At 42.9% G+C, this 27,231-nt stretch overlaps 1 protein-coding gene across 18 annotated transcripts in view; it reads left to right on the forward strand.

Annotated features, from left to right (window-relative positions):
• LOC104675570 (microtubule-actin cross-linking factor 1) overlaps nucleotides 1–27,231 on the forward strand; it is a 392,257-nt gene that overhangs the window by 273,305 nt on the left and 91,721 nt on the right. For 15 of the 18 annotated variants that reach the window (XM_030942495.1, XM_030942497.1, XM_030942493.1 and 12 more), the window contains 7 exons: nucleotides 1,138–1,255; nucleotides 7,736–7,798; nucleotides 8,476–8,717; nucleotides 9,538–9,667; nucleotides 11,235–11,434; nucleotides 15,069–15,564; nucleotides 16,813–18,284. In XM_030942495.1, coding sequence (XP_030798355.1) covers nucleotides 1,138–1,255; nucleotides 7,736–7,798; nucleotides 8,476–8,717; nucleotides 9,538–9,667; nucleotides 11,235–11,434; nucleotides 15,069–15,564; nucleotides 16,813–18,284 — 2,721 coding nt within the window. The remainder of the gene's footprint in view (nucleotides 1–1,137; nucleotides 1,256–7,735; nucleotides 7,799–8,475; nucleotides 8,718–9,537; nucleotides 9,668–11,234; nucleotides 11,435–15,068; nucleotides 15,565–16,812; nucleotides 18,285–27,231) is intronic. The other 3 variants (XM_030942498.1, XM_030942507.1, XM_030942510.1) reach the window with 1 other exon arrangement.

Here is a 27,231-nt window from a genome sequence, read left to right on the forward strand (position 1 = left end):
TAGGCAATATGAGTAGGGCTCTGTGCCTTTCTCTGCAGCTTAAAGTCAAAAGCAAACTAAGTAGATTGTCAGGGATATTCAGTATGGAGGAGGGCATTGAAGGCTAGAATGGTGTCCTTGCTCTGAAAGGAGTAAAATCCTACAACTAGGATTTACTCTCTAGGCAGGAGACATCTTGGAGACTTAACATGATGTGGTACTTTTGTCTTAGAGCAAATGCCATTGTTTCCTAATGGATTTCTATGGTAGTTGGATCTTTGATTTCAAACCCAATGTAAAGTTTCCTTAATAAATGCAAAGTATAGCCTTCCTTAATAAATGCAAAGTATGATTCTATTCATTTTTCTGTATCTCAATATCTAGCTCCTCATTTATCCTGCAGTTACTATTTCTTTTTTCATCTTTATATGCATGTTGTTCCCTCTTGTCAGTCTGGCAAACTCTTATCTTTCTTTCTATTTTTTTTTTTTTTTTTTTTTGAAGACAGAGTCTCACTCTGTCGTCCAGGCTGGGGTGCCGTGACGCGATCTCAGCTCACTGCAACCTCTGCCTCCCAGGTTCAAACAACTCTCCCACCACAGCCCCCTGAGTCGCTGGGATTACAGGCGCCTGCCACCATGCCTGGCTAATTTTTTTTTTGTATTTTTAGCAGAGACAGGGTTTCACCATGTCAGCCAGTCTGGTCTTGTACTCCTGACCTCAAGTAATCTGCCCGCCTCAGCCTCCCAAAGTCCAAAGTGCTGGGATTACAGACGTGAACCACGATGCCCAGCCATTATCTTAACTCAAAGCTTTCCTTCCTCTTGGCAGAATTAGATAGAACTCCTCTTGTGCTCTTGGAATTCACAGACTGTCCATAATACTATAATAATAGCATTTATCACATTACAATGCAATTGATAATCTGAGCTTCTGATTTTAGAAATTGTGTCATAATTCTATTTTATACCCCAGTGCTTGGCATGCTACCAGGCATATAGTAAATATTCAATAGATATTTGATAAATGAATAAATAAATCAGAAGGATGGTCTCTTAATGCTTGTTAAAACACTAGGGAGTATATATAGAACTGGTGTCCCTACTTATGAGGAAAAAGCCCCAGATACTACATTTAACCATTTTCTTCTTTAAACAGAGTCTACTAGATGACTGGGCAAGTAAGGGAACTCTGGTGGAAGAAATCAATTGCAAAGGTACTCCTTTAGAAAATCTCATCATGGAAATCACAGCACCTGATTCCCAAGGCAAGCCAGGTGAGTATGGGCTCTTCAAAATATAGTGAATAAAAATTGCTCTTTGCTTTTGGCCTTTGGAGATGCCTCTTTATACAATTAAAGTGAAAATCAAGGTTGGGTATGAAAACAAAGTGCATCCCCAAAGCAGTCTTCCCCTGCAACCTGACCTGTCACCCCTTTTGCTGTATAACATTGCTTCATTTTGCAAAATTCCTTCCCATGATGGGAAAAGTAAATGAACTAGTTGGCCCACTTAGAACTATCAGATGGCTGGGTGCGGTGGCTCACACCTGTAATCCCAGCACTTTGGGAGGCCGAGGCGGGTGGGTCACAAGGTCAAGAGATCGAGACCATCCTGGCTAACATGGTGAAACTACAAAACTCTCTGCTAAAACTACAAAAAAGAAAAAAAACTAGCCGGGCGTGGCAGGTGTGCGCCCATAGTCCCAGCTACTCGGGAGGCTGAGGCAGGAGAATGGCGTGAACCCGGGAGGCAGAGCTTGTAGTGAGCCCAGATCACGGCACTGCACTCTAGCCTGGGTGACAGAGCGAGACTCCTTCTCAAAAAAAAAGAATTCTGGGAGGCAGAGCTTGCAGTGAGCCAAGATCATGCCACTGTACTCCAGCCTGGGCGACAGAGCGAGACTCCATCTCAACAAAAAAAAAAGAACTATCAAATGAACATAGAATAATTAAAATAAGATTTTCATCTTGAGAATTTCCCTTTTTTGAACGTGTAAATGGGATGAGTATGCATCATCTTTAAACTTGGGTGCTGGCCAGGCACGAAGTCAGGAGATCAAAACCAGCCTGGCAACATGGTGAAACCCCATCTCTACTAAAAATACAAAAATTAGGCCGGGTGCGGCGGCTCACACCTGTAGTAATCCCAGCACTTTGGGAGGCCAAGGCGGGTGGATCACAAAGTCAGGAGATTGAGACCATCCTGGCTAACACCATGAAACCCCGTCTCTACTAAAAACACAAAAAATTAGCCAGGCATGGTGGCGGGTGCCTGTAGTCCCAGCTACTCAGGAGGCCGAGGCAGGAGAATGGTGTGAACCCAGGAGGTGGAGCTTACAGTGAGCTGAGATCACGCCACTGCACTCCAACCTGGGCAACAGACAGAGTGAGACTCCGTCTCAAAAAAAAAGTACAAACATTAGCCAGGCATGGTGGTGTGCACCTATAGTCCCAGCTACTGGGGAGTCTGAAACATGAGAATAGCTTGAACCTGGTAGATGGAGGTTTCATTGAGCCACGATGGTGCCTGCACTCGAGCCTGGGCAACAGACAGAGCAAGACTCCGTCTCAAAAAAAAATTGGGCAAGCCTGGATAGGTATGAGTGTGATATCCAGGAAGAAGCAAGGTATTTAGAAGTCAGTATTGGGCCGGGCGTGGTGGTTCATGCCTGTAATCTCAGCACTTTGGGAGGCCTAGGTGGGCTGATCACTTGAGGTCGGGAGTTCAAGACCAGCCTGGCCAACATGGTGAAACCTTGTCTCAACTAAAAATATAAAAATGAGCCAGGCCTGGTGGCTTGTGCCTATAATCCTAGCTATTCGGGAGGCTGAGGCAGGAGAATCACTTGAACCTGGGAGGCAGAGGTTACAGTGAGCTGAGATCATGCCACTGTATTCCAGCCTGGGCGACAGACTGAGACCCCATTTCAAAAAAAAAAACAGAAGTCAGTACTTCAAAGGGGGTACAAAGATTGTGCTCACATGTGTATATAATCTTTCACTGCAAATTAAGTCCTTGAAGCAAAATCTAATATGAAGGCCAGGCACAGTGGCTCACGCCTGTAATCACAGCACTTAGGGAGGCCAAAGCAGGCGGATCACTTGAGGCCAGGAGTTTGAGACCAGCCTGGCCAACATGGTGAAACCCCGTCTCTACTAAAATACAAAAATTAGCAGGCATGGTGGCTTGCACCTGTAATCCTAGCTACTCGGGAGGCTGATGTGGGAGAATTGCTTGAACCCGGGAGGCAGAGGTTGCAGTGAGCCCAGATCGCGCCACTGTACTCTAGCCTGTGTGACAGGGCGAGACTGTGTCTCAAAAAAAAAAATTCTCATATGAATTCTCAGTCACTTGCTCATTGTTAATTGAGATCCCATAGATTTTATTACTAGTCTATGATAGTGCACTCCTATAGTCACTTAATGAGTAAAGGAAAAATTTATTTGCTTTCTGAAAATGTGCACTTTAGTATTCTAAAGTTAAAAGATATTTTGGAACTATCCACAAGTGACAACATTTTGTAACAAAAGCAGCCAAAGACAATACATTAATAGAAATGAGTGGTTGTGGCTGTATTCCAATAAAACTTTGTTGAAACAGATGAAGGACCAGATTTGGCTGGTGAGCTATAGTTTACTGACTCCTAGACTAGATCATTTAAAAAAAAGAGAGAGAAAAACAGAAATGTCATGTAGAACAGAAATTTCATGTAGAAAAACAGAAATCTCATATAGAACCCTACTACATAAAACAAAACATTTTGTTGGTGGCCAGGCTCGGTGGCTCACGCCTGTAATCCCAGCACTTTGGGAGGCTGAGGTGGGTGGATCACGAGGTCAGGAGATCGAGACCATCCTGGCTAACATGGTGAAACCCCATCTGTACTAAAAATACAAAAAATTAGCTGGGCGTGGTTGTGGGCGCCTGTAGTCCCAGCTACTCAGGAGTCTTAGGCAGGAGAATGGCTTGAACCCGGGAGGCGGAGCTAGCAGTGAACAGAGTTTGCACCACTGCACTCCAGCCTGGGAGACAGAGTGAGACTCCATCTCAAAAAATAAATAAATAAATAATAAAAAAAAATTTTTAAAAATAACATTTTGTTGGCGTAAGTTTCCCTTATATGTTATTTTATAGCATTTATCTGTAATGAAATCCCTCAGTAAGAATATTGAGACTACCTCAATGAATATAAAAATTTGAAAAGGAAGATTATTGGATGACAGCTTCATCATCTTATTTATTTATTTATTTATTTATTTATTTATTTATTTATTTATTTTCTGAGACGGAGTCTCGCTCTGTCGCCCAGGCTGGAGTGTAGTGGTGCGATCTCTGCTCACTTCAAGCTCCGCCTCCCGGGTTCATGCCATTCTCCTGCCTCAGCCTCCCGAGCAACTGGGACTACCAGCGCCCGCCACCACACCTGGCTAATTTTTTGTATTTTTAGTAGAGATGGGGTTTCACCATGTTAGCCAGGATGGTCTCAATCTCCTGACCTTGTGATCTGCCCTTCTCAGCCTCCCAAAGTGCTGGGATTACAGTCATGAGCCACCGGGCCCAGCCTATCTAATTTATTTCTAAATTTTGTTTGGTTTCGTTGTATCCAGAAAATATGGTTCACACATATTAAGTATTTGCAAATGATCACAAATGTTTTTAAAAGTTGACTTCACAATATCAGAACAGGCTTTGATTGAATTGAGCTAGAAACTTGAAAGTGATGTAATAAGAAATTATTGTTTCAAAGTTAAATCACTAAGAATGTTTAATGAGGGCTCTTATACATAGAAAACACTTAAGACTGACATTGAGGACAAAAACTGTCCAACTGACTTGAAGTGTTAGGAATTATATTATTACACAATTCTGCCCCAGTGAGAACTGTGTAGATGTACAGAGAGCAAGCTGTGTTATATTTTTGGTCATGTTATTTAATGTATTACACATATGCTATAGATGTTTTTCTTTGTATAGTGTACATGAGTGGACATGGACAGGTTTGAATATCATAAATTGCTGGTGAAGAGCTACCACCTTTCCAATCAGGGACACTCAAAAATAAGTTAAAATAGATGCTTAGACGTGTCAGGAGCTGCTTTACTTTCCCCGGAAAAGCAGCATAATTGGTTTTATCTGGTGGGTTAAGGTGTAGAATTCAGCATAATTGAACATGCGTGTTTCATTATCATTTCTAAGTAGTTAGAAATGTCTGTGAATATTACATTTAAACCAAACATTAACCACAATCCCTAAAGCACCTTTTCAGGGTGCTTTGAAAATCACTTTGAAAACTACTATCCTGAGTGCTCTCAAAGTTCTCCTCCAACTCTGAAAAACCATATATATTTCAGTACCTTACATTTATGTAGCTCTGTTTCATGAAGTACTTTGACATACATTGGCTCATGATCTTTTCCCAGTTACCCCATGAGAGTTAACAGAGTAGGTTGTATTGTCTTTAAATCCTGCAGAAGAAACTGTGTTTGTAGATTAAGGCTCACATACTGAGTTAGTGACAACCTTGGTTAGTACCTTCTTCTGCTACCTACTAGTCCAGTTTCTTTTTTTCCATCACCGCACTGCAATGGAATGTGATTTTTCTATTTTGTATTTTTTAATTGAAAATATAATAACATTAACATTTAAAAGTTTTATAATCACCACCGTAATTCAACTAATTTTTTTCCTTGTTTTCAGAGACAGGGTCTCGCTCTGTCACCCAGGCTGGAGGACAGTAGTGTGATCATGGCTCACTGTAGCTTTGACCTCCTAGGCCCAGTCATTCCACCTCAAGTCCCCAAGTAGCTAGGACCACAAATGTGCACTGTCATGCCTAATTTTTTTTTTTTTTGTTAACATTTTTTTGTAGAGATAGGGTCTTGTGTTGCCTACGCTGGTCTTAAACTTCCAATCTCCCAAAGTGCTGGGATTACAGGCATGGGCCATCACACCTGGCCCACAACAATTTGTTTTTGTTTTTGTTTTTGTTTTGAGATGGAGTCTCGCTCTGTCACCCAGACTGGAGTACAGTGGCACCATCTTGGCTCACTGCAACCTCACTGAATCCTGGGTTCAAGCGATTCTCCTGCCTCAGCCTCCCCAGTAGCTGGGACTACAGGCGTCCGCCTCCACACCCAGCGAATTTTTTTTGTATTTTAATAGAGATGGGGTTTCACCGTGTTGCCCAGGCCGGTCTCGAACATCCTGAGCTCAGGCAGTCCACCCACCTCAGCCTCCCAAAGTGCTAGGATTACAGGCGTGAGCCACCGCGCCCGGCCAACTATTTCATAATATAACCTTGCACAAACTTTTTGTAAAGTGAAGTCAGTGCATACAAGAGTTTTCTGTCATTTTAAAGTATCATTAAGAATATTTTTCAGATTTCTGTGTAATATTTATCATTACATCACCTGGTTTTTACCTATCTTGGGAAACTTTTCTGAAATATAAGGAATCAGTCTGGGGAGAATGTATGTGAAATTATGGTGATTAGAAACAGAACCAAAGGCCCAAAGCACAATTTATGGGAATGTTGATGAGCCATATTTATTGGCACTTAGGATTTCTATTTTTTCTTGGGGAAAGGGAGCAAGAAGAGGTTATGAAAGAAAAGGCAAAGAATCTTCCTTTAGAAGCAATATAAGAAGGGTTCATTTTAATGTCTTTATTAGAAGAAGGCTGCTTTTTAGGGCAGGCACAGTGACTCATGCCTGTAATCCCAGTACTTTGGGAGGTCAAGGCAGGCAGATCACCTCAGGTCAGGAGTTTGAGACCAGCCTAACCAACATGGTAAAACCCCGTCTCTACTAAAAATACAAAAATTAGGCCGGGCGCGGTGGCTCAAGCCTGTAATCCCAGCACTTTGGGAGGCCGAGACGGGCGGATCACGAGGTCAGGAGATCGAGACCATCCTGACTAACACAGTGAAACCCCGTCTCTACTAAAAATACAAAAAAAAACTAGCCGGGCGAGGTGGCGGGCGCCTGTAGTCCCAGCTACTCGGGAGGCTGAGGCGGGAGAATGGCGCAAACCCGGGAGGCGGAGCTTGCAGTGAGCTGAGATCCGGCCACTGCACTCCAGTCCAGGCGACAGAGCGAGACTTCGCCTCAAAAAAAAAAAAAAAAAAAAAAAAATTAGCCGGGCCTGGTGGCAGGCGCCTGTAATCCCAGCTATGTGGGAGGCTGAGATGGGAGAATTGCTTGAACCCGGGAGGTGGAAGTTGCAGTGAGCCGAGATCATGCCACTGCACTTCAGTCTGGGCGACAGAGTGAGACTCTGTCTCAAAAAAAAAAAGAAAAAGAAAAAAAAATAGGCTGCTTTTTATGTTCTTAATGATACTTATTTTCATTTTTATTATATTGAAAGACATTGATATAAAAGGTAAAACTTTCTGGCTTTATTATAAAAGCTCATTCCAAAATATGGCAAGTACCATTCTAGACTTAATAATTTTACCAGTACTTGCTTTACAAAATTAGGGCAGCATCCAAATAATTCAAGTTGGAGATTTAATAAGAAGGGAATATGAATTTCCTCTAGAAAGGATTAAGAATCATTCCTGCTAAGATCCTCAAGTGACATTTTGTTGCCTGGCAGCTAAAATAATTTGTCTCTTTCCATGACTATGTTGTCTTGTGCTGTGTTAACTTCCTGATACCTAAGCTTAAAGGGAGGGCCAAAGGACAAATTCAGTGCCTATATGTATTCCTAACACGTTGGTCTTGCCCTGTTTGTCTCCCTGTCCTTCTGCTCAGGTTCCATACTGCCCTCTGTAGGAAGCTCTGTAGGCAGTGTAAACGGATACCACACCTGCAAAGGTGAGAATGCCATTTCAACAGTGCTTCTTTGTTGGATGTGTTAGGACAGTGTCCATGTTTGCATCTGTATATGTTGCAATATGTGTGGAAGAACTGCTGCCAGAATGGGTGTGAGGATAAAAATCTGGGGAGAAGCAACTGTGGTTTTCTGGCTGTAGAACATAAACAGGTTGGCAGCCCCTGAAGCTAAAGGTATTGTAGAAAAACAATAGACTGGATCACTAGATAAGGCAAATAGGGAAAGAACTCAAAGAAAATATATGTTAATCTTTGAATTTTAAAGAAGTTATACTAGAGGTAATCTAGTCTAGCTCTCAGCCTCCCAGCTAGGTGACTTCTCTGTAGTTTGGAGAAGAAGGAATGGAAGAATACTCCAAGCACCTTAATCCCAGTAGTACACTAAGGTTAATTTCTTACTTTGCTCCCTTCACTTTTATTGTTCCCATGTTTAGCATTTTAAGGTATACATCTGAGTATATAATGCCAAAACCAGAATGCAGATTAATGAGACCCTTTTGTTTTGTGTGTATAAACAGGAACTTTTGTATGATTTAGCAGGAAGATAATCTCTAGTTCACTAGAAGGAGTAAGAGGGATGCAAGTAATTTAGGAGTGAGGAGTCAAGGAACATACTTGAAGAGCTGTCTCCAATCTCATTTCTGTTTCTATGATACTAGATCTGACGGAGATCCAGTGTGACATGTCAGATGTAAACTTGAAGTATGAGAAACTGGGCGGAGTACTTCATGAACGCCAGGAAAGCCTTCAGGCGATCCTCAACAGAATGGAGGAGGTTCAGAAGGAGGCAAACTCTGTGCTGCAGTGGCTAGAATCAAAAGAGGAAGTCCTGAAATCCATGGATGCCATGTCATCTCCAACCAAGACAGAAACAGTGAAAGCCCAAGCTGAATCTAACAAGGTATTGTGTTTACATTAGTTGCCTCCCAACACCAAGAGGAAGAGACAGCTGTACCAGTGTTCCTGCCCAAGCCCAGGCATCTGAGAGAGAGACATGGGCAATAATCCAGACTGTGATGGGCAGTGTGTTTGACTTCCTAAATGATTAATATGCCTTAACTCTCCTAGAGAATTTTCTTATGAAATTAGAAATTGTTATAAGTTAGATTCAGAAACAAAACCAGATATGTTTGCAGAAAAAGAATAGCCCTCCCCAGAATCATTAGCTCATTGAGAATGGGATCTCATTTTCTATATGATGCTGTAAGCAAGACAAACCATTCTTATCAAAGTACCTTTCCAATTCTTGGAAGGATCTAAATAACTGATTACAGTTCATTCTTAAGATTCACATGTGAGACTAGGAAAAATGTCAGAAGATACAAGACTGTAGAAAATCCTGTAGGAAATTTTCACCAAAACTTTTAATATTCCTATTGAGCATAGCATCTCATCTCCTTCAAGATATGTTATCATCATATCTTGATATTTTTCATTTATTGGGATTAATAATTCCTTCTACTGTAATTCTCAATAGTAGAACTATTGAGTTCTACTGTTGTGTTATACATAAAAGAAACTCAGATCCTGCCATTTAGATTTTCAGTTTAAAATAAAAATTGAAATAGAAGGGTTAAGTATCTTAACATCACTAAACAAGTCATTGATAGGATCCTAGTAGAACCTATAATAACCGCCCAGTTTTCCAATCATTTCTACCACACACACAGCTTCATTTCCTGTCCGGAATCTCAGGGCATGCATGGCATTCTTTCTCCTAGGCCTTCCTGGCTGAATTGGAACAGAATTCTCCAAAAATTCAAAAAGTAAAGGAAGCCCTGACCGGATTACTGGTGACATATCCCAACTCACAGGAAGCAGAAAATTGGAAGAAAATTGAAGAAGAACTCAGTAAGTTTTCACAGGAGTGTTGCAAGTTTGCTAAGTTACTCATCTTCAAAGCAAGTAGAGAATTTCAGCACATCCTATACAACAGGAATTATTTTTAGTTAATTTTTATAAATAAGCAATTAGGGCCCAGATAGGGCCAGAGCATGAGCCTGAATTGGGAAGAAAATTAGAAATTCCACTCAAAGAGTCAGAAGTTTGGCTTTCTTGGGCAAGTCAAACTGATAATCTGCTGTGATCAGGAACCAAAGAGAGGCCAGGAACAGTGGCTCACACCTGTAATCTCAGCACTTTGGGAATCTGAGACAGGAGGATTGCTTGAATCTAGGGGTTCAAACCAGTCTGGGCAACATAGCAAGATCCTGTCTCTACAAAAAGTAAGGAAAAACAAATTAGCCAGGTGTGGTGGCATGAGCCTGGAGTCCTAGCTACTGGGGAGGCTGAGGTGAGACGATTGCTTGAGCCCGGGAGTTCAAGGCTGCAGTGAGCTATGATTGTGCCACTGAACTCCAACCTGGGCAACAGAAGGGGACCCTGTCTCCAAAAAAGCATAACTAAACAACTAAAGAATATTGATGATAAAAATGAAAGATGGAAATAATAAAAATATTCAATAAAGGGTTTAGATAAATTATGTCCTCATAATATTGAACTGTAAACAGCATAGATGAATTTTTTTTTAATTTAATTTAATTTTTTTTTGAGATGGAGTTTTGCTGTTGTTGCCCACACTAGAGTGCAATGGCATAATCTTGGCTCACCGTAACCTCCGCCTCCGGGGTTCAAGTGATTCTCCTGCCTCAGCCTCCCGAGGAGCTGGGATTACAGGCATGCGCTACCATGCCCAGCTAATTTTGTATTTTTAGTAGAGAGGGGGTTTCTCCATGTTGGTCAGGCTGGTCTCGAACTCCCAACCTCACGTGATCCGCCCACCTTGGCCTCCCAAAGTGCTGGGATTACAGGTGTGAGCCCCCTGCCTGGCCTTTTTTTTTTTTTTTTTTTTGAGACAGGGTCTTGTTCTGTCACCCAGGCTAGAGTGCAGTGGCACGATATAGCTCACTACAGCCTTGACTTCCCTGGCTCAAGCAGTCTTCCTGCTTCAGCCTCCTGAGTAGCTGGGACCATAGGCATGTGCTACCACAACTAGCCAATTTCTAAATTTTTTTGTAGAGATAGGGTCTTGTTTTGTTGTCCAAGCTGGCCTTGAACTCTTGGGCTCAAGTGATCTTCCCACTTGAGGAGTTCAAGAACAGCCTGGGCAACATAGGGAGATCCCGTCTCTACAAAAAATAAAAAATTAACTGGGCATGGTGGTGCATGCCTATAGTCCCAGCTACTTGGGAGGCTGAGGTGGGAGGATCACTTGGGCCCAGGAGGTTAAGGCTTCAGGGAGCCATGATCGGGCCACCGCTTTATCCTGGGTGATAGAGTGAGACACTGTCTCAAATAAGTAAATAAATAAATAACGCTTCTGGGGTCATTTCCTGCAGTATATTAGGAACATAACTTGGGAACCAGGCCAGTTGTTGATGAGAGTAAAGCAATACATTCCCTCATTTCCTCTCTACAGATTCCCGATGGGAAAGGGCCACTCAGGTGACTGTGGCTCGGCAAAGGCAGCTAGAGGAATCTGCAGGTCATCTGGCCTGCTTCCAGGCTGCAGAATCCCAGCTCCGGCCGTGGATGATGGAGAAAGAACTGATGATGGGAGTGCTGGGGCCCCTGTCTATTGACCCCAACATGTTGAATGCACAAAAGCAACAGGTCCAGGTGAGCAATATAGCAACAAAGAAATTGGAATCACGTGAAACTGGGTTTTAATGTTTCTCCCAGTAAGTAGATTTCATATGATCCTAGACAAGTCATTTAATCTCTCAGTTTAAATGAGGTATTTATAAGGTGTTAATCATGGTGCCTGTAAAACAGTAAACAGTCAAAAACTCTTATTATTATTAACAGAGACAGTAAGATGAGTAGATATGAGAATGGGCAGTTTTTCTGTCTAAATTATGGAATTATATTTTACTTGTGGCCGGGCATGGTGGCTCACACCTGTAATCCCAGCACTTTGGGAGGTCAAGGTGGGCGGGTCACAAGGTCAAGAGATCGAGACCATCCTGGCTAACATGGTGAAACACTATCTCTACTAAAAATACAAAAAATTAGCCGGGCGTGGTGGCATGTGCCTGTAATCCCAGCTACTCGGGAGGCTGAGGCAGGAGAATCTCTTGAACCCAGGAGCCGTAGGTTGCAGTGAGACTAGATTGTGCCACTACACTCCTGCCTGGACAATAGTGTGACACCATCTCAAAAAAAGAAAAAAAAATTTTTTTCGCTTGTAATCCCCTGTGATAGGATCCACATTACTTAACATCTTATATCTGCTGGCTTTACATAGGATTTTCTGTGATGAAACCTCAAAAAAATTGATTTAAGTGCCTAACATCATAGAAATTTAGGTTGGTCAGGCTGGGTGCAGTGGTTTACGCCTATAATCCTAGCACTTTGGGAAGCCAAGGTGGGTGGATCACCTGAGGTCAGGAGTTCAAGACCAGCCTGGCCAACATGGTGAAACCTCGCCTCTACTAAAAATACAAAAATTAGCCGGGCGTGGTGGCGGGCGCCTGTAGTCCCAGCTACTCAGGAGGCTAAGGCAGGAGAATCGCTTGAACCCACAGCACAAAGGTTGCCATGAGCAGAGATGGTGCCACTGCACTCCAGCCTGGGCAACAGAGCAAAAACTGCTTCAAAACAGAAAAAAAAAAAAGAAAAGAAAGAAATTTTGGTTGGTCAAAATTATGTCATTTCCAATGAAATCCTGCCTAGAGGCTTTTCCTTCTTTTACATTCTCCCACAGCCTGGTCCATGTCTTCTCAACTTACCAGGTTCCTTAAGTTAAGACCTAAGAGTACTTTTTGAAGGAACTGTTTCTTTTAGTTCCTGCATCCAGGTAATTATTGAGTCCTATTTAGTCTACTTACAAATATTTTTCTGATCCGGGGTTTTCAAACTTTTTGGTTTCAAGAACCCCTTTTATTCTCTGAAAAATTACTGAGGATCCCCCAGAGCTTGTGTTTATCTGTTAACATTTATTGTACTAAAATACTGAGGAATTTTTAAAGTATATATTTAAATTTATTTTTTAAATAGCAATGATAAAACCATCACATTAACCTAAATAACATATTATTAATGAAAAAAGAGCGTTTTCTGAAACATAAAAGTTTAATGATAAGAGTGGCATAGGCCGGGCGCGGTGGCTCAAGCCTGTAATCCCAGCACTTTGGGAGGCCGAGACGGGCGGATCACGAGGTCAGGAGATCGAGACCATCCTGGCTAACACGGTGAAACCCCGTCTCTACTAAAAAATACAAAAAAAAAAAAAACTAGCCGGGCGAGGTGGCGGGCGCCTGTAGTCCCAGCTACTCCGGAGGCTGAGGCAGGAGAATGGCGTAAACCCGGGAGGCGGAGCTTGCAGTGAGCCGAGATCCGGCCACTGCACTCCAGCCCGGGCTAGAGCGAGACTCCGTCTCAAAAAAAAAAAAAAAAAAAAGAGTGGCATTGGCCGGGCGTGGTGGCTTGTGCCAGCACTTTGGGAGGCTGAGGCAGGCGGATCATGAGATCAGGAGATCGAGACCATCCTGGCTAGCACAGTGAAACCCTGTCTCTATTAAAAATACAAAAAATAAGCCGGGTGTGGTGGCGGGCACCTGTAGTCCCAGCTGCTGGGGAGGCTGAGGCAGGAGAATGGCATGAACTCGGGAGGCAGAGCTGGTGGTGAACCGAGATCTCACCACTGCACTCCAGCCTGGGCGACAGAGCAAGACTCTGTCTCAAAAAAAATAAATAAATAAAGGGGGGGGCATTGTTTTATATCTTTGCAAATCTTAATTTCTGGCTTAATAGGCTATTCTTATATCTGCTTCTGCATATCTGTTACAATATCGAGCACCACGTAGCCTCTGGAAAACATCATTGAACATTTGTGACAGCACAGAAATTTTAAAAGGCAACTAACATCTTAGTATTGTTATGAAAATGGTTTTGATCTGTGTATTTCTGCTAATCCTAGACCCTCCCCTGAAGTGCCTTTCACCAGCCTTAATCTCTACTCTGCTTAGAGAACTACTCATTCTTTATTGTCGCATCTGGGGAGCCTTTCCTGATTTGTTTTCTGCCATTTGTCATCCCCAACGGAATTAATCACCCTATTCCATGCTTTCACAGTTCTGTGTTGCATGTTCACATCAGTGTTTAATCATTTTTACTTTTGTTACATTTTATTATAGTTCATTGTTTACACATTTGTCATTTTGTGAGGCTGTGTCTTATTTATTTTTGTGCAGTGTAAATACTGAGTACTTTCTATAAATTATCTCATTTAATCCTTATAACAACCAAAATAAGTACTCTACTGCCCTCATTTTACAGATGAGGAAGCTGGGGTTTCAGAACTTATTAAATCTTGCCTAAGGTCATACACCTAGTAGGTGACAGAACCAGGATTTGAACACAGACAGTCTGACTCCAGATCCTGTAATCTTAACTTTTTGATGACAGCAGCAAGGGATAGAAAAGAAATAAAAAGTCGTAGTCATTGCCTTAAAGAAGCTCTTTGTCTAATTATGCTATATTATAAAATACAGATTGTATATGCTCTTTGAATTCTAAGAAAGAAACTAAGAAAAACAGACACTGAGAGTTGACATGGCAAGCCCAGCTAGTAATACAACTGGCTCTGGGATCCAGTGTTCTGAACTCCCTATTCAGAGGCTTGGGTATTGCATGGCAAAGCACATGAATGCCAACTTTAATTTCTCAGCCATGTCTGGCCTTAGTAACTGACATTAAAACAGAATGGGACAAATAAGGAGAAGAAATAAAATAGGAACAATCACTGAGCCTTTCAAAATAAGTTTTTATTAAGCAATTGTTAAGTGATACTGCCTCAGCCTACCAGCCCGGTCCTTTAGCTTTCTGGTTTATTTTTTAAAGTAGTTGGCACTATTTGGCACAAGCCAACATCAGTTTTTGTTTTGACACTGCTTTTTCTTTTTTGGAGACAAGGTCTCACTATGTTGCCCAGGCTGGAGTACAGTGGTGCTGTCTCAGCTCATTGCAGCCTCAGCCTCCTGGGTTCAAGCAATTCTCATGCCTCAGCCTCCCAAGTAGCTGGGACTACAGGTGTTCAGCACACCCCGCTAATTTTTGTATTTTTAGTAGAGACAGGGTTCCGCCACATTGGCCAGGCTAGTCTTGAACTCCTGACCTCAAGTGATCCTCCCACCTCGGCCTCCCAAAGTACTGTGATTACAGGCGTGAGCCACTGTGCCTGGTCTGACACTGCTTTTAGATAGATCTGTTTTTTTCCTGTCTAAACATCTTGGTGTCATTTCTGTTTCAGTTTATGCTAAAGGAATTTGAAGCACGCAGGCAACAGCATGAACAACTGAATGAGGCAGCTCAGGGCATCCTAACAGGCCCTGGAGATGTCTCTCTATCCACCAGCCAAGTACAGAAAGAACTCCAGAGCATCAATCAGAAATGGGTTGAGCTGACTGACAAACTCAACTCCCGTTCCACCCAAATTGACCAAGCTATTGTTAAGAGCACCCAGTACCAGGAACTGCTCCAGGACTTATCAGAGAAGGTGAGGGCAGTTGGACAACGGCTGAGTGGCCAGTCAGCTATCAGCACCCAACCAGAGGCTGTAAAGCAGCAATTGGAAGAGACCAGTGAAATTCGATCTGACTTGGAGCAGTTAGACCACGAGGTTAAGGAGGCTCAGACACTGTGCGATGAACTCTCAGTGCTCATTGGTGAGCAGTACCTCAAGGATGAACTGAAGAAGCGTTTGGAGACAGTTGCCCTGCCTCTCCAAGGTTTAGAAGACCTTGCAGGTAAGTTGGAGTGAAGAACATACTTCTGCCATTATTAGAGGCAAGCAGAAAGAAGGAATGGGTTAGGAGTAGTCCCAAGAATCTAGGATTCCCTTACGTAATTTTTAGACTCAGAATGGTGTTAATCCAATTCCTTCTCCTGGTTGCAGTGAGAACTGCTATGGTTGTTACACAGGGAGCACTTACAAAATGTGAAGGTTTACATAGCATGGTCCTAAAGATAAAAGCTCTAATAAAATTTCAACCCGCAAGTAGAGATTCATCCCCATAGATGTACTAATAAGTGGAGTTCCACATATACTCTCATTGATACCCAACTTTTTTTTTTTTTTAATATTATGCACACCACACACACAGGTTCTCACTCTGTCACCCAGGCTGGAGTACAGTAGTGTGATCATGGCTCACTGCAGCCTCAATCTCCTGGGCTCAAGTGATCCTCTCACTTCAGTCTCCCAAGTAACTGGGACTATAAGCACATGCCACCATGCCCAGCTGTTTTTTTTTTTTTTTTTTTTTTTTTTGAGACAGAGTCTCTGTCACCCTAGCCAGAATGCAGTGGCATGATCTTGGATCACTGCAACCTCCACCTCCTCAATTCAAGCAGTCCTCTTGCCTCAGCCTCCCAAGTAGCTGGGACTACAAGCACATGCCACCATGCCTGGCTAATTTTTGTATTTTTAGTAGAGACGGTGTTTCACCATGTTGGCCAGGCTGGTCTCGAACTCTTGACCTTGTGATCCGCCCACCTCGGCCTCCCAAAGTGCTGGGATTACAGGCTTGAACCACCACACCTGGCGATTATTTTTATTTTTAGTAGAGACGAGGTCTTGCTTTGTTGCCCAAGCTAGTCTTGAACTCCTGGGCTCAACTGATCCTCCCACCTCAGCCTCCCCAAGTGCTGGGATTACAGGCATGAGCCACCGCACCCGTCCTCTTCTGGACTTCTTATTATAACTTGGTAGAAAAAAATTGTGTCATTAATTTATTATTTATCTTTCTGAAAATGTTTATGACTTTCACGTTTACCAGCTAGAAGTCAAAGTTTACTTCTGTTACTTAGATCACCTTACAAGGTTGATTAAATAAGATAGTGTATATGAAGAAGCCTAATTATATGCCTCTTTTTGGTAGGCCCTCAAGTAACGTTAGTTCCCTTCCCCTAGGATTAGACCATATATTCTCAGCAAACATTTTAAATGCCAGGGTTCAGGCATTATTGATTTCAATTTTATTTTCTCATTTCAGCCGATCGCATGAACAGACTCCAGGCAGCTCTTGCCAGCACCCAGCAGTTCCAGCAAATGTTTGATGAGCTGAGGACCTGGTTGGATGATAAACAAAGCCAGCAAGCAAAACACTGCCCCATTTCTGCAAAGTTGGAGCGGCTACATTCTCAGCTACAGGAGAATGAAGAGTTTCAGAAAAGTCTTAATCAACACAGTGGCTCCTATGAGGTGATTGTGGCTGAAGGGGAATCTCTACTTCTTTCCGTACCTCCTGGAGAAGAGAAAAGGACTCTACAAAACCAGTTGGTTGAGCTCAAAAACCATTGGGAAGAGCTTAGTAAAAAAACTGCAGACAGACAATCCAGGCTCAAGGATTGTATGCAGAAAGCTCAGAAATATCAGTGGCATGTGGAAGACCTTGTGCCATGGATAGAAGATTGTAAAGCTAAGATGTCTGAGTTGCAAGCTACTCTGGATCCAGTGCAGCTAGAGTCCAGTCTCCTGAGATCAAAGGCTATGCTGAGTGAGGTGGAGAAGCGCCGCTCCCTACTGGAAATACTGAATAGTGCTGCTGACATTCTGATCAATTCTTCAGAAGCAGATGAGGATGGAATCCGGGATGAGAAGGCTGGGATCAACCAGAACATGGATGCTATCACAGAAGAGCTGCAGGCCAAAACAGGGTCACTCGAAGAAATGACTCAGAGGCTCAAGGAGTTCCAGGAAAGCTTTAAGAATATTGAAAAGAAGGTTGAAGGAGCCAAACACCAACTTGAGATCTTTGATGCTCTGGGTTCTCAAGCCTGTAGCAACAAGAACCTGGAGAAGCTAAGAGCTCAACAGGAAGTGCTGCAGGCCCTAGAGCCTCAGGTAGACTATCTGAGGAACTTTACTCAGGGGCTGGTAGAAGATGCCCCAGATGGATCTGATGCCTCCCAACTTCTCCATCAAGCTGAGGTCACCCAGCAAGAGTTCCTCGAAGTTAAGCAAAGAGTGAACAGTGGTTGTGTGATGATGGAAAACAAGCTGGAAGGGATTGGCCAGTTTCACTGCCGGGTACGAGAGATGTTTTCTCAATTGGCAGACCTGGATGATGAGCTAGATGGCATGGGTGCTATTGGCAGAGACACTGATAGCCTCCAGTCCCAAATCGAGGATGTGCGACTATTCCTTAACAAAATTCAGGTCCTCAAATTAGACATAGAGGTCTCTGAAGTGGAGTGTCGACATATGCTAGAAGAAGAGGGGACGCTGGACTTGTTAGGTCTCAAAAGGGAGCTAGAAGCCCTGAACAAACAGTGTGGCAAACTGACAGAGAGGGGGAAAGCTCGTCAGGAACAGCTGGAACTCACACTAGGCCGTGTAGAGGACTTCTACGGGAAATTGAAAGGACTCAATGACGCGACCACAGCAGCAGAGGAGGCAGAGGCCCTCCAGTGGGTAGTGGGGACCGAAGTGGAAATCATCAACCAACAATTAGCAGATTTTAAAGTAAGTCTTAACCTTGTTTTTCTTTTTCTTTACATGTATTTATTTGCTTGTAACTTGGCAGCCATTCGAGTATACATTTTAACTTCTGTCCCTAGTTTTATTATTGTCACTTCCATCACCATGAAAGCACACTGTCTGAAGACTAAATAGTCTCTTGGACTTCTGAGTAAACTGGTTGGAGCATTTTTCTCTTTTTCTCTGAGAGAGGGTCTGCCTCTCTCACCCAGGCTTGGAGTGCAGTGGTACGATCTCGGCTCACTGCAGACTCGACCTCATAGGCTCGAGCAATCCTCCCACTTCGGCCTCCCAAGTAGCTGGTACCACAGGTGCCACCATACCCGGCTAATTTTTTGTATTTTTTGTAGAGACGAGGTTTTGCCATGTCTCCCAGGCTGGTCTCAAACTCCTGAGCTCTGGCAATCTGCCCACCTCAGCCTACCAAAGTGTTGGGATTACAGGCATGGGCCATCAAGCCCAGCCAGAGCATTTTTCTATTGTAGTTTATTTCAGTCTTTATAACCAATTAAGGATATAGAAAGAAATGTCCAAGTCTTATCTCTTACTCTAAGAATTTCCTCTTAGGATTTCTTGAGATTTCAGATTACCAGATTTTGTAATAGCAGTGAATATATCTTCAGGTCTCTGTTTTTCTTTTCTTTTCTTTTCTTTTTTTTTTTTTTTTTGGAGAGAGAGTCTTGTTCTGTTGCCCAGGTTGGAGTGCAGTGGGGCAATCTGGGCTCACTGAAACCTCCACCTCCCAGGTTCAAGTGATCCTCCTGCCTCAGCCTCCCAAGTAGCTGGGGTTACAGGTGCTCACCACCACACCTGGTTAATTTTTATATTTTTAGTAGAGATGGGGTTTCACCATGTTGGCCAGGCTGGTCTCAAACTCGTGACCTCAAGTGATCCACCCACGCCAGCCTCCCAAAGTGCTGGGATTATAGGCATTAGTCACCGTACTTAGCCCCCTGTTTTTCAAGTTGAGGTATGAAAAGCCGTAAGTTAAACATAGTCTCATCTTCCTAAAGTATTATTTTTACACAGATTTTAGGGGAGGATAGTGATGTACATTTGATATATTATGGAATAAAGCATAAAATTATCATTATTAAGATAAAACATGACACTTCAAATAAATCTCCCATTTATATAGTAAGCAGCTTAATAATACATCCCAGACTCCTCAAGAGTACAAGTTCTTTGCCTATAGGAGTGGTTGAGAAGTACTGCCTTAATTGCAAAAATACTTTAATTCTTTGCCTGAGCCAAAATTTCCAGTCCTGAGATTGTGTGAGTATAAATTAAAGTAACAGGAGATGATTACATGACCCAAAAGTGTGGATTTACTGGGTTAGGAGCACTTCTGTTGGATCTTGGCTCTCACTATATGAACCTTTTGCCCCTAGAGTTTTCTTTGTTGTAAATATCTAAAAGTCTCTCACTCTGCCACTGTACATGGAATAGATTTGGAAAGGATACTTCCAGCACTTTGTTTCCATCACTAGTTAACTATTCCTACTTACACAGTTAATACTCACACCATTAAAGTAAAATTGTGATCTCAGAGACCCTGCTTGCCAGGATTATTTATCTTAAAAACATGAATGCAGAGGTAATGTTGACACCAGCTCAGAGCCACATGGTCCTAGAGAGGTCACAGTTTTGTAGACAGGATCCAAGTGCAAAAATGTGGCTGTTTCAGAAGGGCCCCTCTAGGAGCTTGGGGGAAATTCAGCACTAAAGTGGGACATTGGCTGAAGGCCTTCTTACCATGTTTGGAGACAGTACAATTTTGAGCAAGAGGAGTCATCATATTTGGGTTTCTTGAGGCACGCAGATAAGGAAAGGGTAGGTAGAGAAAACTTAAACCCGTGAAGCAGTGCATTCCTCTTAGAAACTCCCTTTCTAGTGGTAGTGTGGCTTTCCCTGTTTCAGCTTGCACATTTTTCTTTCCTCTTTTGTTTTAAGTGTCTCAAAAGCAGAGACTTTCTTCTACAGGTATGCTTCAGTTATCCAATTGACTTGGATCCAGGCTATTTAGAATTAACCATCTAATCAACTAAATGAAGTTTTTAGAAAACTGAAACTTATCCTTTTAGGCTCCAAAATAGTTTTATCTAACCAGGTTCTGGTTTATATAGGAATGATTTTAAACTCAGTTTGCCTAATTTTCTAAATATGTATTATGCATACGTTTTTTCTAATGAGTACAGGTTAACATTATTTAAATGGCTGTACTGTTCTATACTATGGTGATATTGATATTCTCAAGGATGTGAGAGACATTTGGGGCTGCTTTGTAGTAAGTATTCCCAAATTACTGTGCACTTTGATTTCTATATTGAAGTTATTGTTTAGGGCCTCTATAGTATTGTACTGGTTGGATTGGCTGTGCATGTGTGTCTGGAGAGGAGGAGGTAATTTTAGGATTTCTGCCCACCGCCATGATATTGGGTATTGTTTCTTACTGCTATCACTTGTCACTGCTGTCATTTGGTCTGTGTAGTCTATTCCTCCCTTCTAATCTTCATTGAGCTAGAAAATGAGATAAACAGGCGTGTTAAAATTGCATTAGATATGAGCTAAAATATGCAAAAGATTCCACATGCAGGCATATTAGTGTTTGGATTTGAGGACAAGTCATCTTTTCCTTTTCATTTAATCCTTGATTTCTAGAGATATTCTGACTTTTGATGTTGCTAGAAGATTTCAAAAAATTACTGGGCATTACTTTGTTTTATTTGTATCCTAGTATGTTGCCTAATAGTGCTCAGAGTTCAATAGCACTTAGTTGCTTGTCATAGCCAAATTCGTTTCACTGATTTCTAAAAATAAGCCTTCCACCTCAGATACTCTGGATGTGAAGGCTGGGACTGGACACTGATCGGCTGGGCTCTTGCAGAGTGTGTTCATCAGCAGTGGACTGGTGTTGACAAGACAAGCCTGGAAGAAGAGTGGGAGAAGGGAGAAGGGTGGTGGAGTGTCCCGTGTGTAGTCCATTGTCAAGTCAGTAGATAGTTACCATAAAATGATCAGTATCCCCCCTCAAGTTGGGGATGCAAATCAAAAGCCCTGTTCTACCTGTCCACCTTGTAGGGAAGTCAAAAGCTTTGGAAAGAGTTTTTGCCTTCTCCCAGCAAAAGTCTTTGGTCAGGAGGGGAGGAGCATATTCTTGGCTGAACTCATGCTGAGCTCATCGGAAGTGAAAACAATGAGAGGAGAAAAATTCTGTGTGTCAGTTCCATAGTCCCCGGGAGGCCGCATAAAGGGAAGGTCTTTTTGGACCCATTCTGAGGACTGAGTCATTTTCGTGATGTGAGTATTGAGTTCCTGGGTTAATGTGTTATAGTCCAGCCATAGATTAATCTTTCCTTACTCCAACAGCAGACCAGATTTACAAAGTATGACTCTGTTTTCAGATTCAAATTATTTTTAATAAGGAAAAAACAAAGATGAAGATAAATATTTTTAAAAACAGCATTAATTGTAAGTTTTCAACTCTTTTCTTTTTTTAATGGAATCATACTCTTAGCACAGAATCTGCATAAGAGAAGAGGATATGAATCTGGGAGATGGAAACTCTGCTTTGACCCAGCTCACTTCATGGGAGATAATCAGAATAGACAGATAAGTTAGGCCTGTGAAGAACCCCCAGTCTTACTTGGGACTGTACAATCGTGCTGATAGATCCATGGATCTGTAGTCTGTGGGGAAAATTATTTCTTCCTTAAATGAAAGTGGAACACTAAAATACATTATTCCTAGGAAAGGCTTTCCCTCAGTTACTTCTGAATGATTAGTAGGTCCTCACTGGCTGACCAGATTCTATCACATGGGAGTAGAAGAGAGTTCTTTTCCACTCAAACCAGACAGAGATCTTAGGCTTCCTGAGTTAGGATCTTTACCAGGTTCAGCTCTCTGTTGGAAGTAGAAAGGAAGAAGCCATTCTAGAAATCACTAATGAGAGGATTGAGCTTGTTTTCAGAAAGCTGGAAAGAAAAGACTTTGGCTAATCTCTTCAGGAAATTCCGTTTTCCTGAACAAGGGAGTCTCTGGTTATTGAGGAAATGGAATTGTATGTGTCTAACAGGAGGCTAACAAGAAAGGAAGGACCTTTTTATCACTGGAACTTCAGCCAAAGAATTCCCCTCGAGTGACCTTCCTGGGAATGGTTAAAAAAAAAAAAAATCTGGCCGGGCGCGGTGGCTCAAGCCTGTAATCCCAGCACTTTGGGAGGCCGAGACGGGCGGATCACAAGGTCAGGAGATCGAGACCGTCCTGGCTAACACGGTGAAACCCCGTCTCTACTAAAAATACAAAAACTAGCCGGGCGAGGTGGCGGGTGCCTGTAGTCCCAGCTACTCGGGAGGCTGAGGCAGGAGAATGGCGTAAACCCGGGAGGCGGAGCTTGCAGTGAGCTGAGATCCGGCCACTGCACTCCAGTCCGGGTGACAGAGCGAGACTCCGCCTCAAAAAAAAAAAAAAAAAAACTATTAAGTCTCTGATGATAACAAGAGACTTTCCTCATTTTGAAATTCCCTATGTAGGTTTTACTTGAATTGAGATCATTCTGAATCTTAAACCAACCCCTGCTTTGCCCCCTGCTCCCCCCAAAAACCATGTGACTTCTCGCTCAGAAAGTATTTGATGGTTTGGGCATCATACTGGTGAGTATTATCAAGAAACCTGGATGCACCTTCATTCACTCATTTTTCATATGTATTTATATTGCTGTGTATTCGGGTCATGCTTCAGACTTGGCATTCTACCTCTCAGTGATAAGAATGAACAATGAGGCCAGGCACAGTAGCTCACGCCTGTAATCATAGCATTCTGGGAGGCCAATGTGGGCAGATCACTTGAGCCTAGGAGTTCGAGACCAGCCTGGGCAACAAAGTGAGGCCCTTCTACAAAAAATAAATAAATTAGCCAGGCATGGTGGCATATGCTTGTGGGCCCAGCTTACACAGGAGGCTGAGGCAGGAGGATCACTTGATCCTAGGACATTGAGGCTGCAGTGGGCTGCGTTCATGCCACTGCAGTCCAGTGTGGGTAACAGAGTGAGACCCTCTCTCAAGGAAGGAAGGGAAGGGAAAGGGAAGGGGAAGGGGAAGGGAGAAGGGAGGGAAGGGGAAGGAGGAGAAGGAGAAGGAAGGAAGGGAGGAAGGGAGGGAGGCAGGAAAGAAGGAGGAAGAGGAGAAGAAGAAGGAGGAGGAGGAAGAGGAGAAGAAGAAGAGGAGAAGGAGGAAGAAGAAGAAGAAAGGGAGGAAGGAAGGGAGGGAGGAAGGAAGGAAGGAAGGAAGCAAGCAAGCTAGGAAGCGAGGAAGGGAGGAAAATGGGAAACACTGACTCACAGACCACTTTAGGGTCTGTGAGTTTCTCATAGTGGTTCACTTCACCCAGTGGTGCATATAAAGCACCCAAACCAGTTGCTCTTTTCCTTTCTTGTCTTTGAGGCTGGGCTGTTGGGTTGTAATAGGTACAGCATCAGGCTTCCTTAGGATTATTTTCATTGCTAATTCAGGTTGAGCAGAGCCCAGGATCAGGGTCTCAGTATACTTGAAGTTTCTACTGGGGGACCTAGGTATCCTACTATGAAAACAGAATAAGAAAGTCTTGTAAACACCTTCTTTTGATTTATTTTATTTATTTATTTATTTATTTATTTATTTATTTGCCACATAGAAAGCAAGCTTAGGCATCTTCATGTCCACATGAGAAAAGCCCTGGAAAAGGCCAGGCACAGTGGCTCACGCCTGTAATCCCGGCACCTTGAAGGCTGAGGTGGGTGGATCACCTGAGGTCGGGAGTTTGAGACCAGCCTGGTCAACATGGTTGAAACCCTGTCTCTACTAAAAATACAAAAATTAGCCGGGCATGGTGGCGCATGCCTGTAGTCCCAGCTATTCAGGGAGGCTGAGGCAGGAGAATGGCTTGAACCCAGGAGGCAGAGGTTGCAATGAGCCGAGATCACACCGCTGTACTCCAGCCTGGAAAGAAAAAAAAAAAAGAAAGAAAAAGCCCTGGAAGACAGGGCGCAGCATGGAGTTGAAAGACTGCCAGTTTACTCCTTTCTTTCAAATGATTGCAAAGACAGTATCAGCTCATCTACGTTTTTGGCAGTTAGTACACCAGCCTGAGAGTGAGTCAGTAGAGGGTAGAGCAAATGAGGTTAGCATTATCTACCTGCCCTTGGAGAGACAGGAAATCACTCTTGGTATGACCTGTCTGTCACCTGGAGGTTTAGGTTTCCCCAGCTTTACCTCTATCCCTGCTAACCCCCACCTTGTGCTAACCCTTCCTTGGCCTGTCTTGGTTTTTTTGCTTTCTTCCTTAAACAAAGCTACTCCAAATAGGAACTAGGGTCCAAGGAAATAAAGACAATATCCTAAAATGGATTTCTCAATTTCAGCACTGTTGACATTTTTGGAGGGTGGGTGGGGAGGAAAGAGGCAGCCACTCATGCCACCACCTCTGCCCACCACTATCAACATTTTGGACTGGATAAAATTCTTTGTTGTGAGAAGCTGTCCTGTGCATTGTAGGATTTTTAGCAGCATTTCTGACCTAGTAACTTCCCAGTTGTACAACTAAAAATGTCTCCTTGGAAGGCAGAATTACCCTCTGTTGATAACTATAGCCCTGGAAGAAATTGCCACCTATACATGGAAAACTTAGAATTCAGGTGGAATAGGTTACTAATTAAATATTTATGTAACAAGCAGCCTTCTGATAATCTGATTATGACTGCATAGTGGCAACAGCCGCTTCTAAGTCAGCTTTCCTTTAAGCCAGGCTCTGGATTCTTTATTTTTGCTCGTCTTAAACTGTGTCTGGCTTTAATGCCTTCTGGTCACTTTCCCTGGCTGGAATTTGCATACAGTTGTCAGTTGTTGATGCAGGTGTTTGGTTGATGATGCATTGCCAAAGAGAAGAAGAATTTCTTTTGTGGACATACTTCAGGGAGCTTCCTTGTTCTGTGCCTTTAAGGGGAGACTACAGTCTCTCAGTTGTTCTCCACAGCCAACCAAGTGTTTGGCTGCTGATATTTATAACCCTTATGTGACCACCCCCACCTCCCCACCCCAAAGAATTCCAATGCTCTGTAATAATCCTCTCCACCCCCACCATAGCAACTGGATGGGGAGAAGGTGAAGGAGCCTTTAAGGCCTTTAAGTTTGCTTCATGTTGAACCTTTTCCAGCTCCCTTTTAAAGTATTACCAGTTAGTATTTTAAATATCAGTGTCACAAGCAAAATCCCAGGCTTGCAGCCACTGCATCATCTTAAAGGAGCCTCATGCCCCAGTGAAGGTAGTAAAATTGAATGGAAGGTAGTAAAATCATCAAGAAAGGACTGATAGATTTTACAAAAATCTGTCTGGAAATTTGATAGCAAGGTGAGATTTTAAAGCAACAAACAGGGTGGGCGCGGTGACTCACGCCTGTAATCCCAGCATTTTGGGAGGCCAAGGCAGGTGGATCTCGAGGTCAGGAGATCGAGACCATCCTGGCCAACATGGCGAAACCCCATCTTACCCGGGCGTGGTGGCGTGCACCTGTAGTCCCAGCTACTCAGGAGACTGAGGCAGGAGAATCGCTTGAACCCAGGAGGCGGAGGTTGCAGTGAGCCAACATCACACCACTGCACTCCAGCCTGAGTGACAGAGCGAAACTCCATCAAAAAAAAAGCAACAAATATATCTGTAACCAAAGAAAAGGACTGAGCAGTTGGATTTGAGTTAGTAAAATTCTTCATATACAATATCAGCATGTAGCATTCACAACTAAGATTTATCATTTGTATAAGAAAGAAGAAATATGTTTCCAGAAAAACTAGAATGTACCCTGTGCAGAACTCGTATGTATTGATCGTTGAGTATTTGATTACTCAACGTGGTTGAGATAAGCACAGACTTGCAGAACAGGACTGATCCTCACTGTGCCTAGAAATGAATGGTAAATGGTCTCAGCCTTAGGCTGGTTCTGGAGCTTCAGAAAAATATCCTGGGCACTTTCAAGCTCACTGATAAGCTATGAGCTTCTAAGAAGTATGATGAGTTTCTTTGAAGGGCCGTTTATTGTTAGAGTTGCTGGTTTACTAGGAATAAAAGGAGTTCCACAGGGAGTCATGTCAGGTCACTGCACCAAACCATCACTGTAAAGGGCTGTCTCCTGCTGAATGGACTCTTCACAAGTCTCAGCTGTCCCAGTTGGAAAAACCCAGCTATGGGTAGAATGTGCACCCTCCCTATTTTGCCACCACTAAGTGCTTTTCAACTATGAATCTCTCTTATTGGCTGCAGAAGGTTAATAGGATACACTTACTCTCTAGGACGTCATAAACTCTTTTTCTACCACGAGTCCTGTCGTTTGAAATATGGATCTTTGCTACACATGGTGATGGTTTATGGATCCTTTTATGGGGACTAAAAGGAAATGATTCTATATTCCTTTTAACCAATCCTTACTGAGCAGTTGCTCTGTGCTAGTCCTTGTGGTGAGTACTGGAGTCTCAGATAGTCTCTAGTTAACAGTGCATGGATGTGCCTTGACTTACAGTGAAATTATGTCTGGATAAACCCATCATAACTCGAAAAGACTGTAAGTCAGAAATGCATTTAATGTACCTACTGACCATAGCTCAGCTTAGCCTACCTTAAACATACTCAAACACTTACATTAGCCTACAGTTGGGCAAAATCATCTAACACAAAGCCTATTTTATAATAAAGTGCTGACTCACTCATGTAATTTATTGAATATTGTACTGAAATTGAGAAGCTGAATGATTGTATGGGTACTTGACGTATGATTTCTACTGAATGCATATCACTTTCACCATCATAAAGTTGAAAAATCTTAAGTTGGCCGGGCGCACTGGCTCATGCCTGTAATTCCAGCACTTTGGGAGGCCGAGGCAGGTGGATCACGAGGTCAGGAGATGTA

The sequence above is a fragment of the Rhinopithecus roxellana genome, chromosome 12 (genome assembly GCF_007565055.1).
Source record: "Rhinopithecus roxellana isolate Shanxi Qingling chromosome 12, ASM756505v1, whole genome shotgun sequence".
In the NCBI taxonomy this organism is placed as follows: Eukaryota; Metazoa; Chordata; class Mammalia; order Primates; family Cercopithecidae; genus Rhinopithecus; species Rhinopithecus roxellana.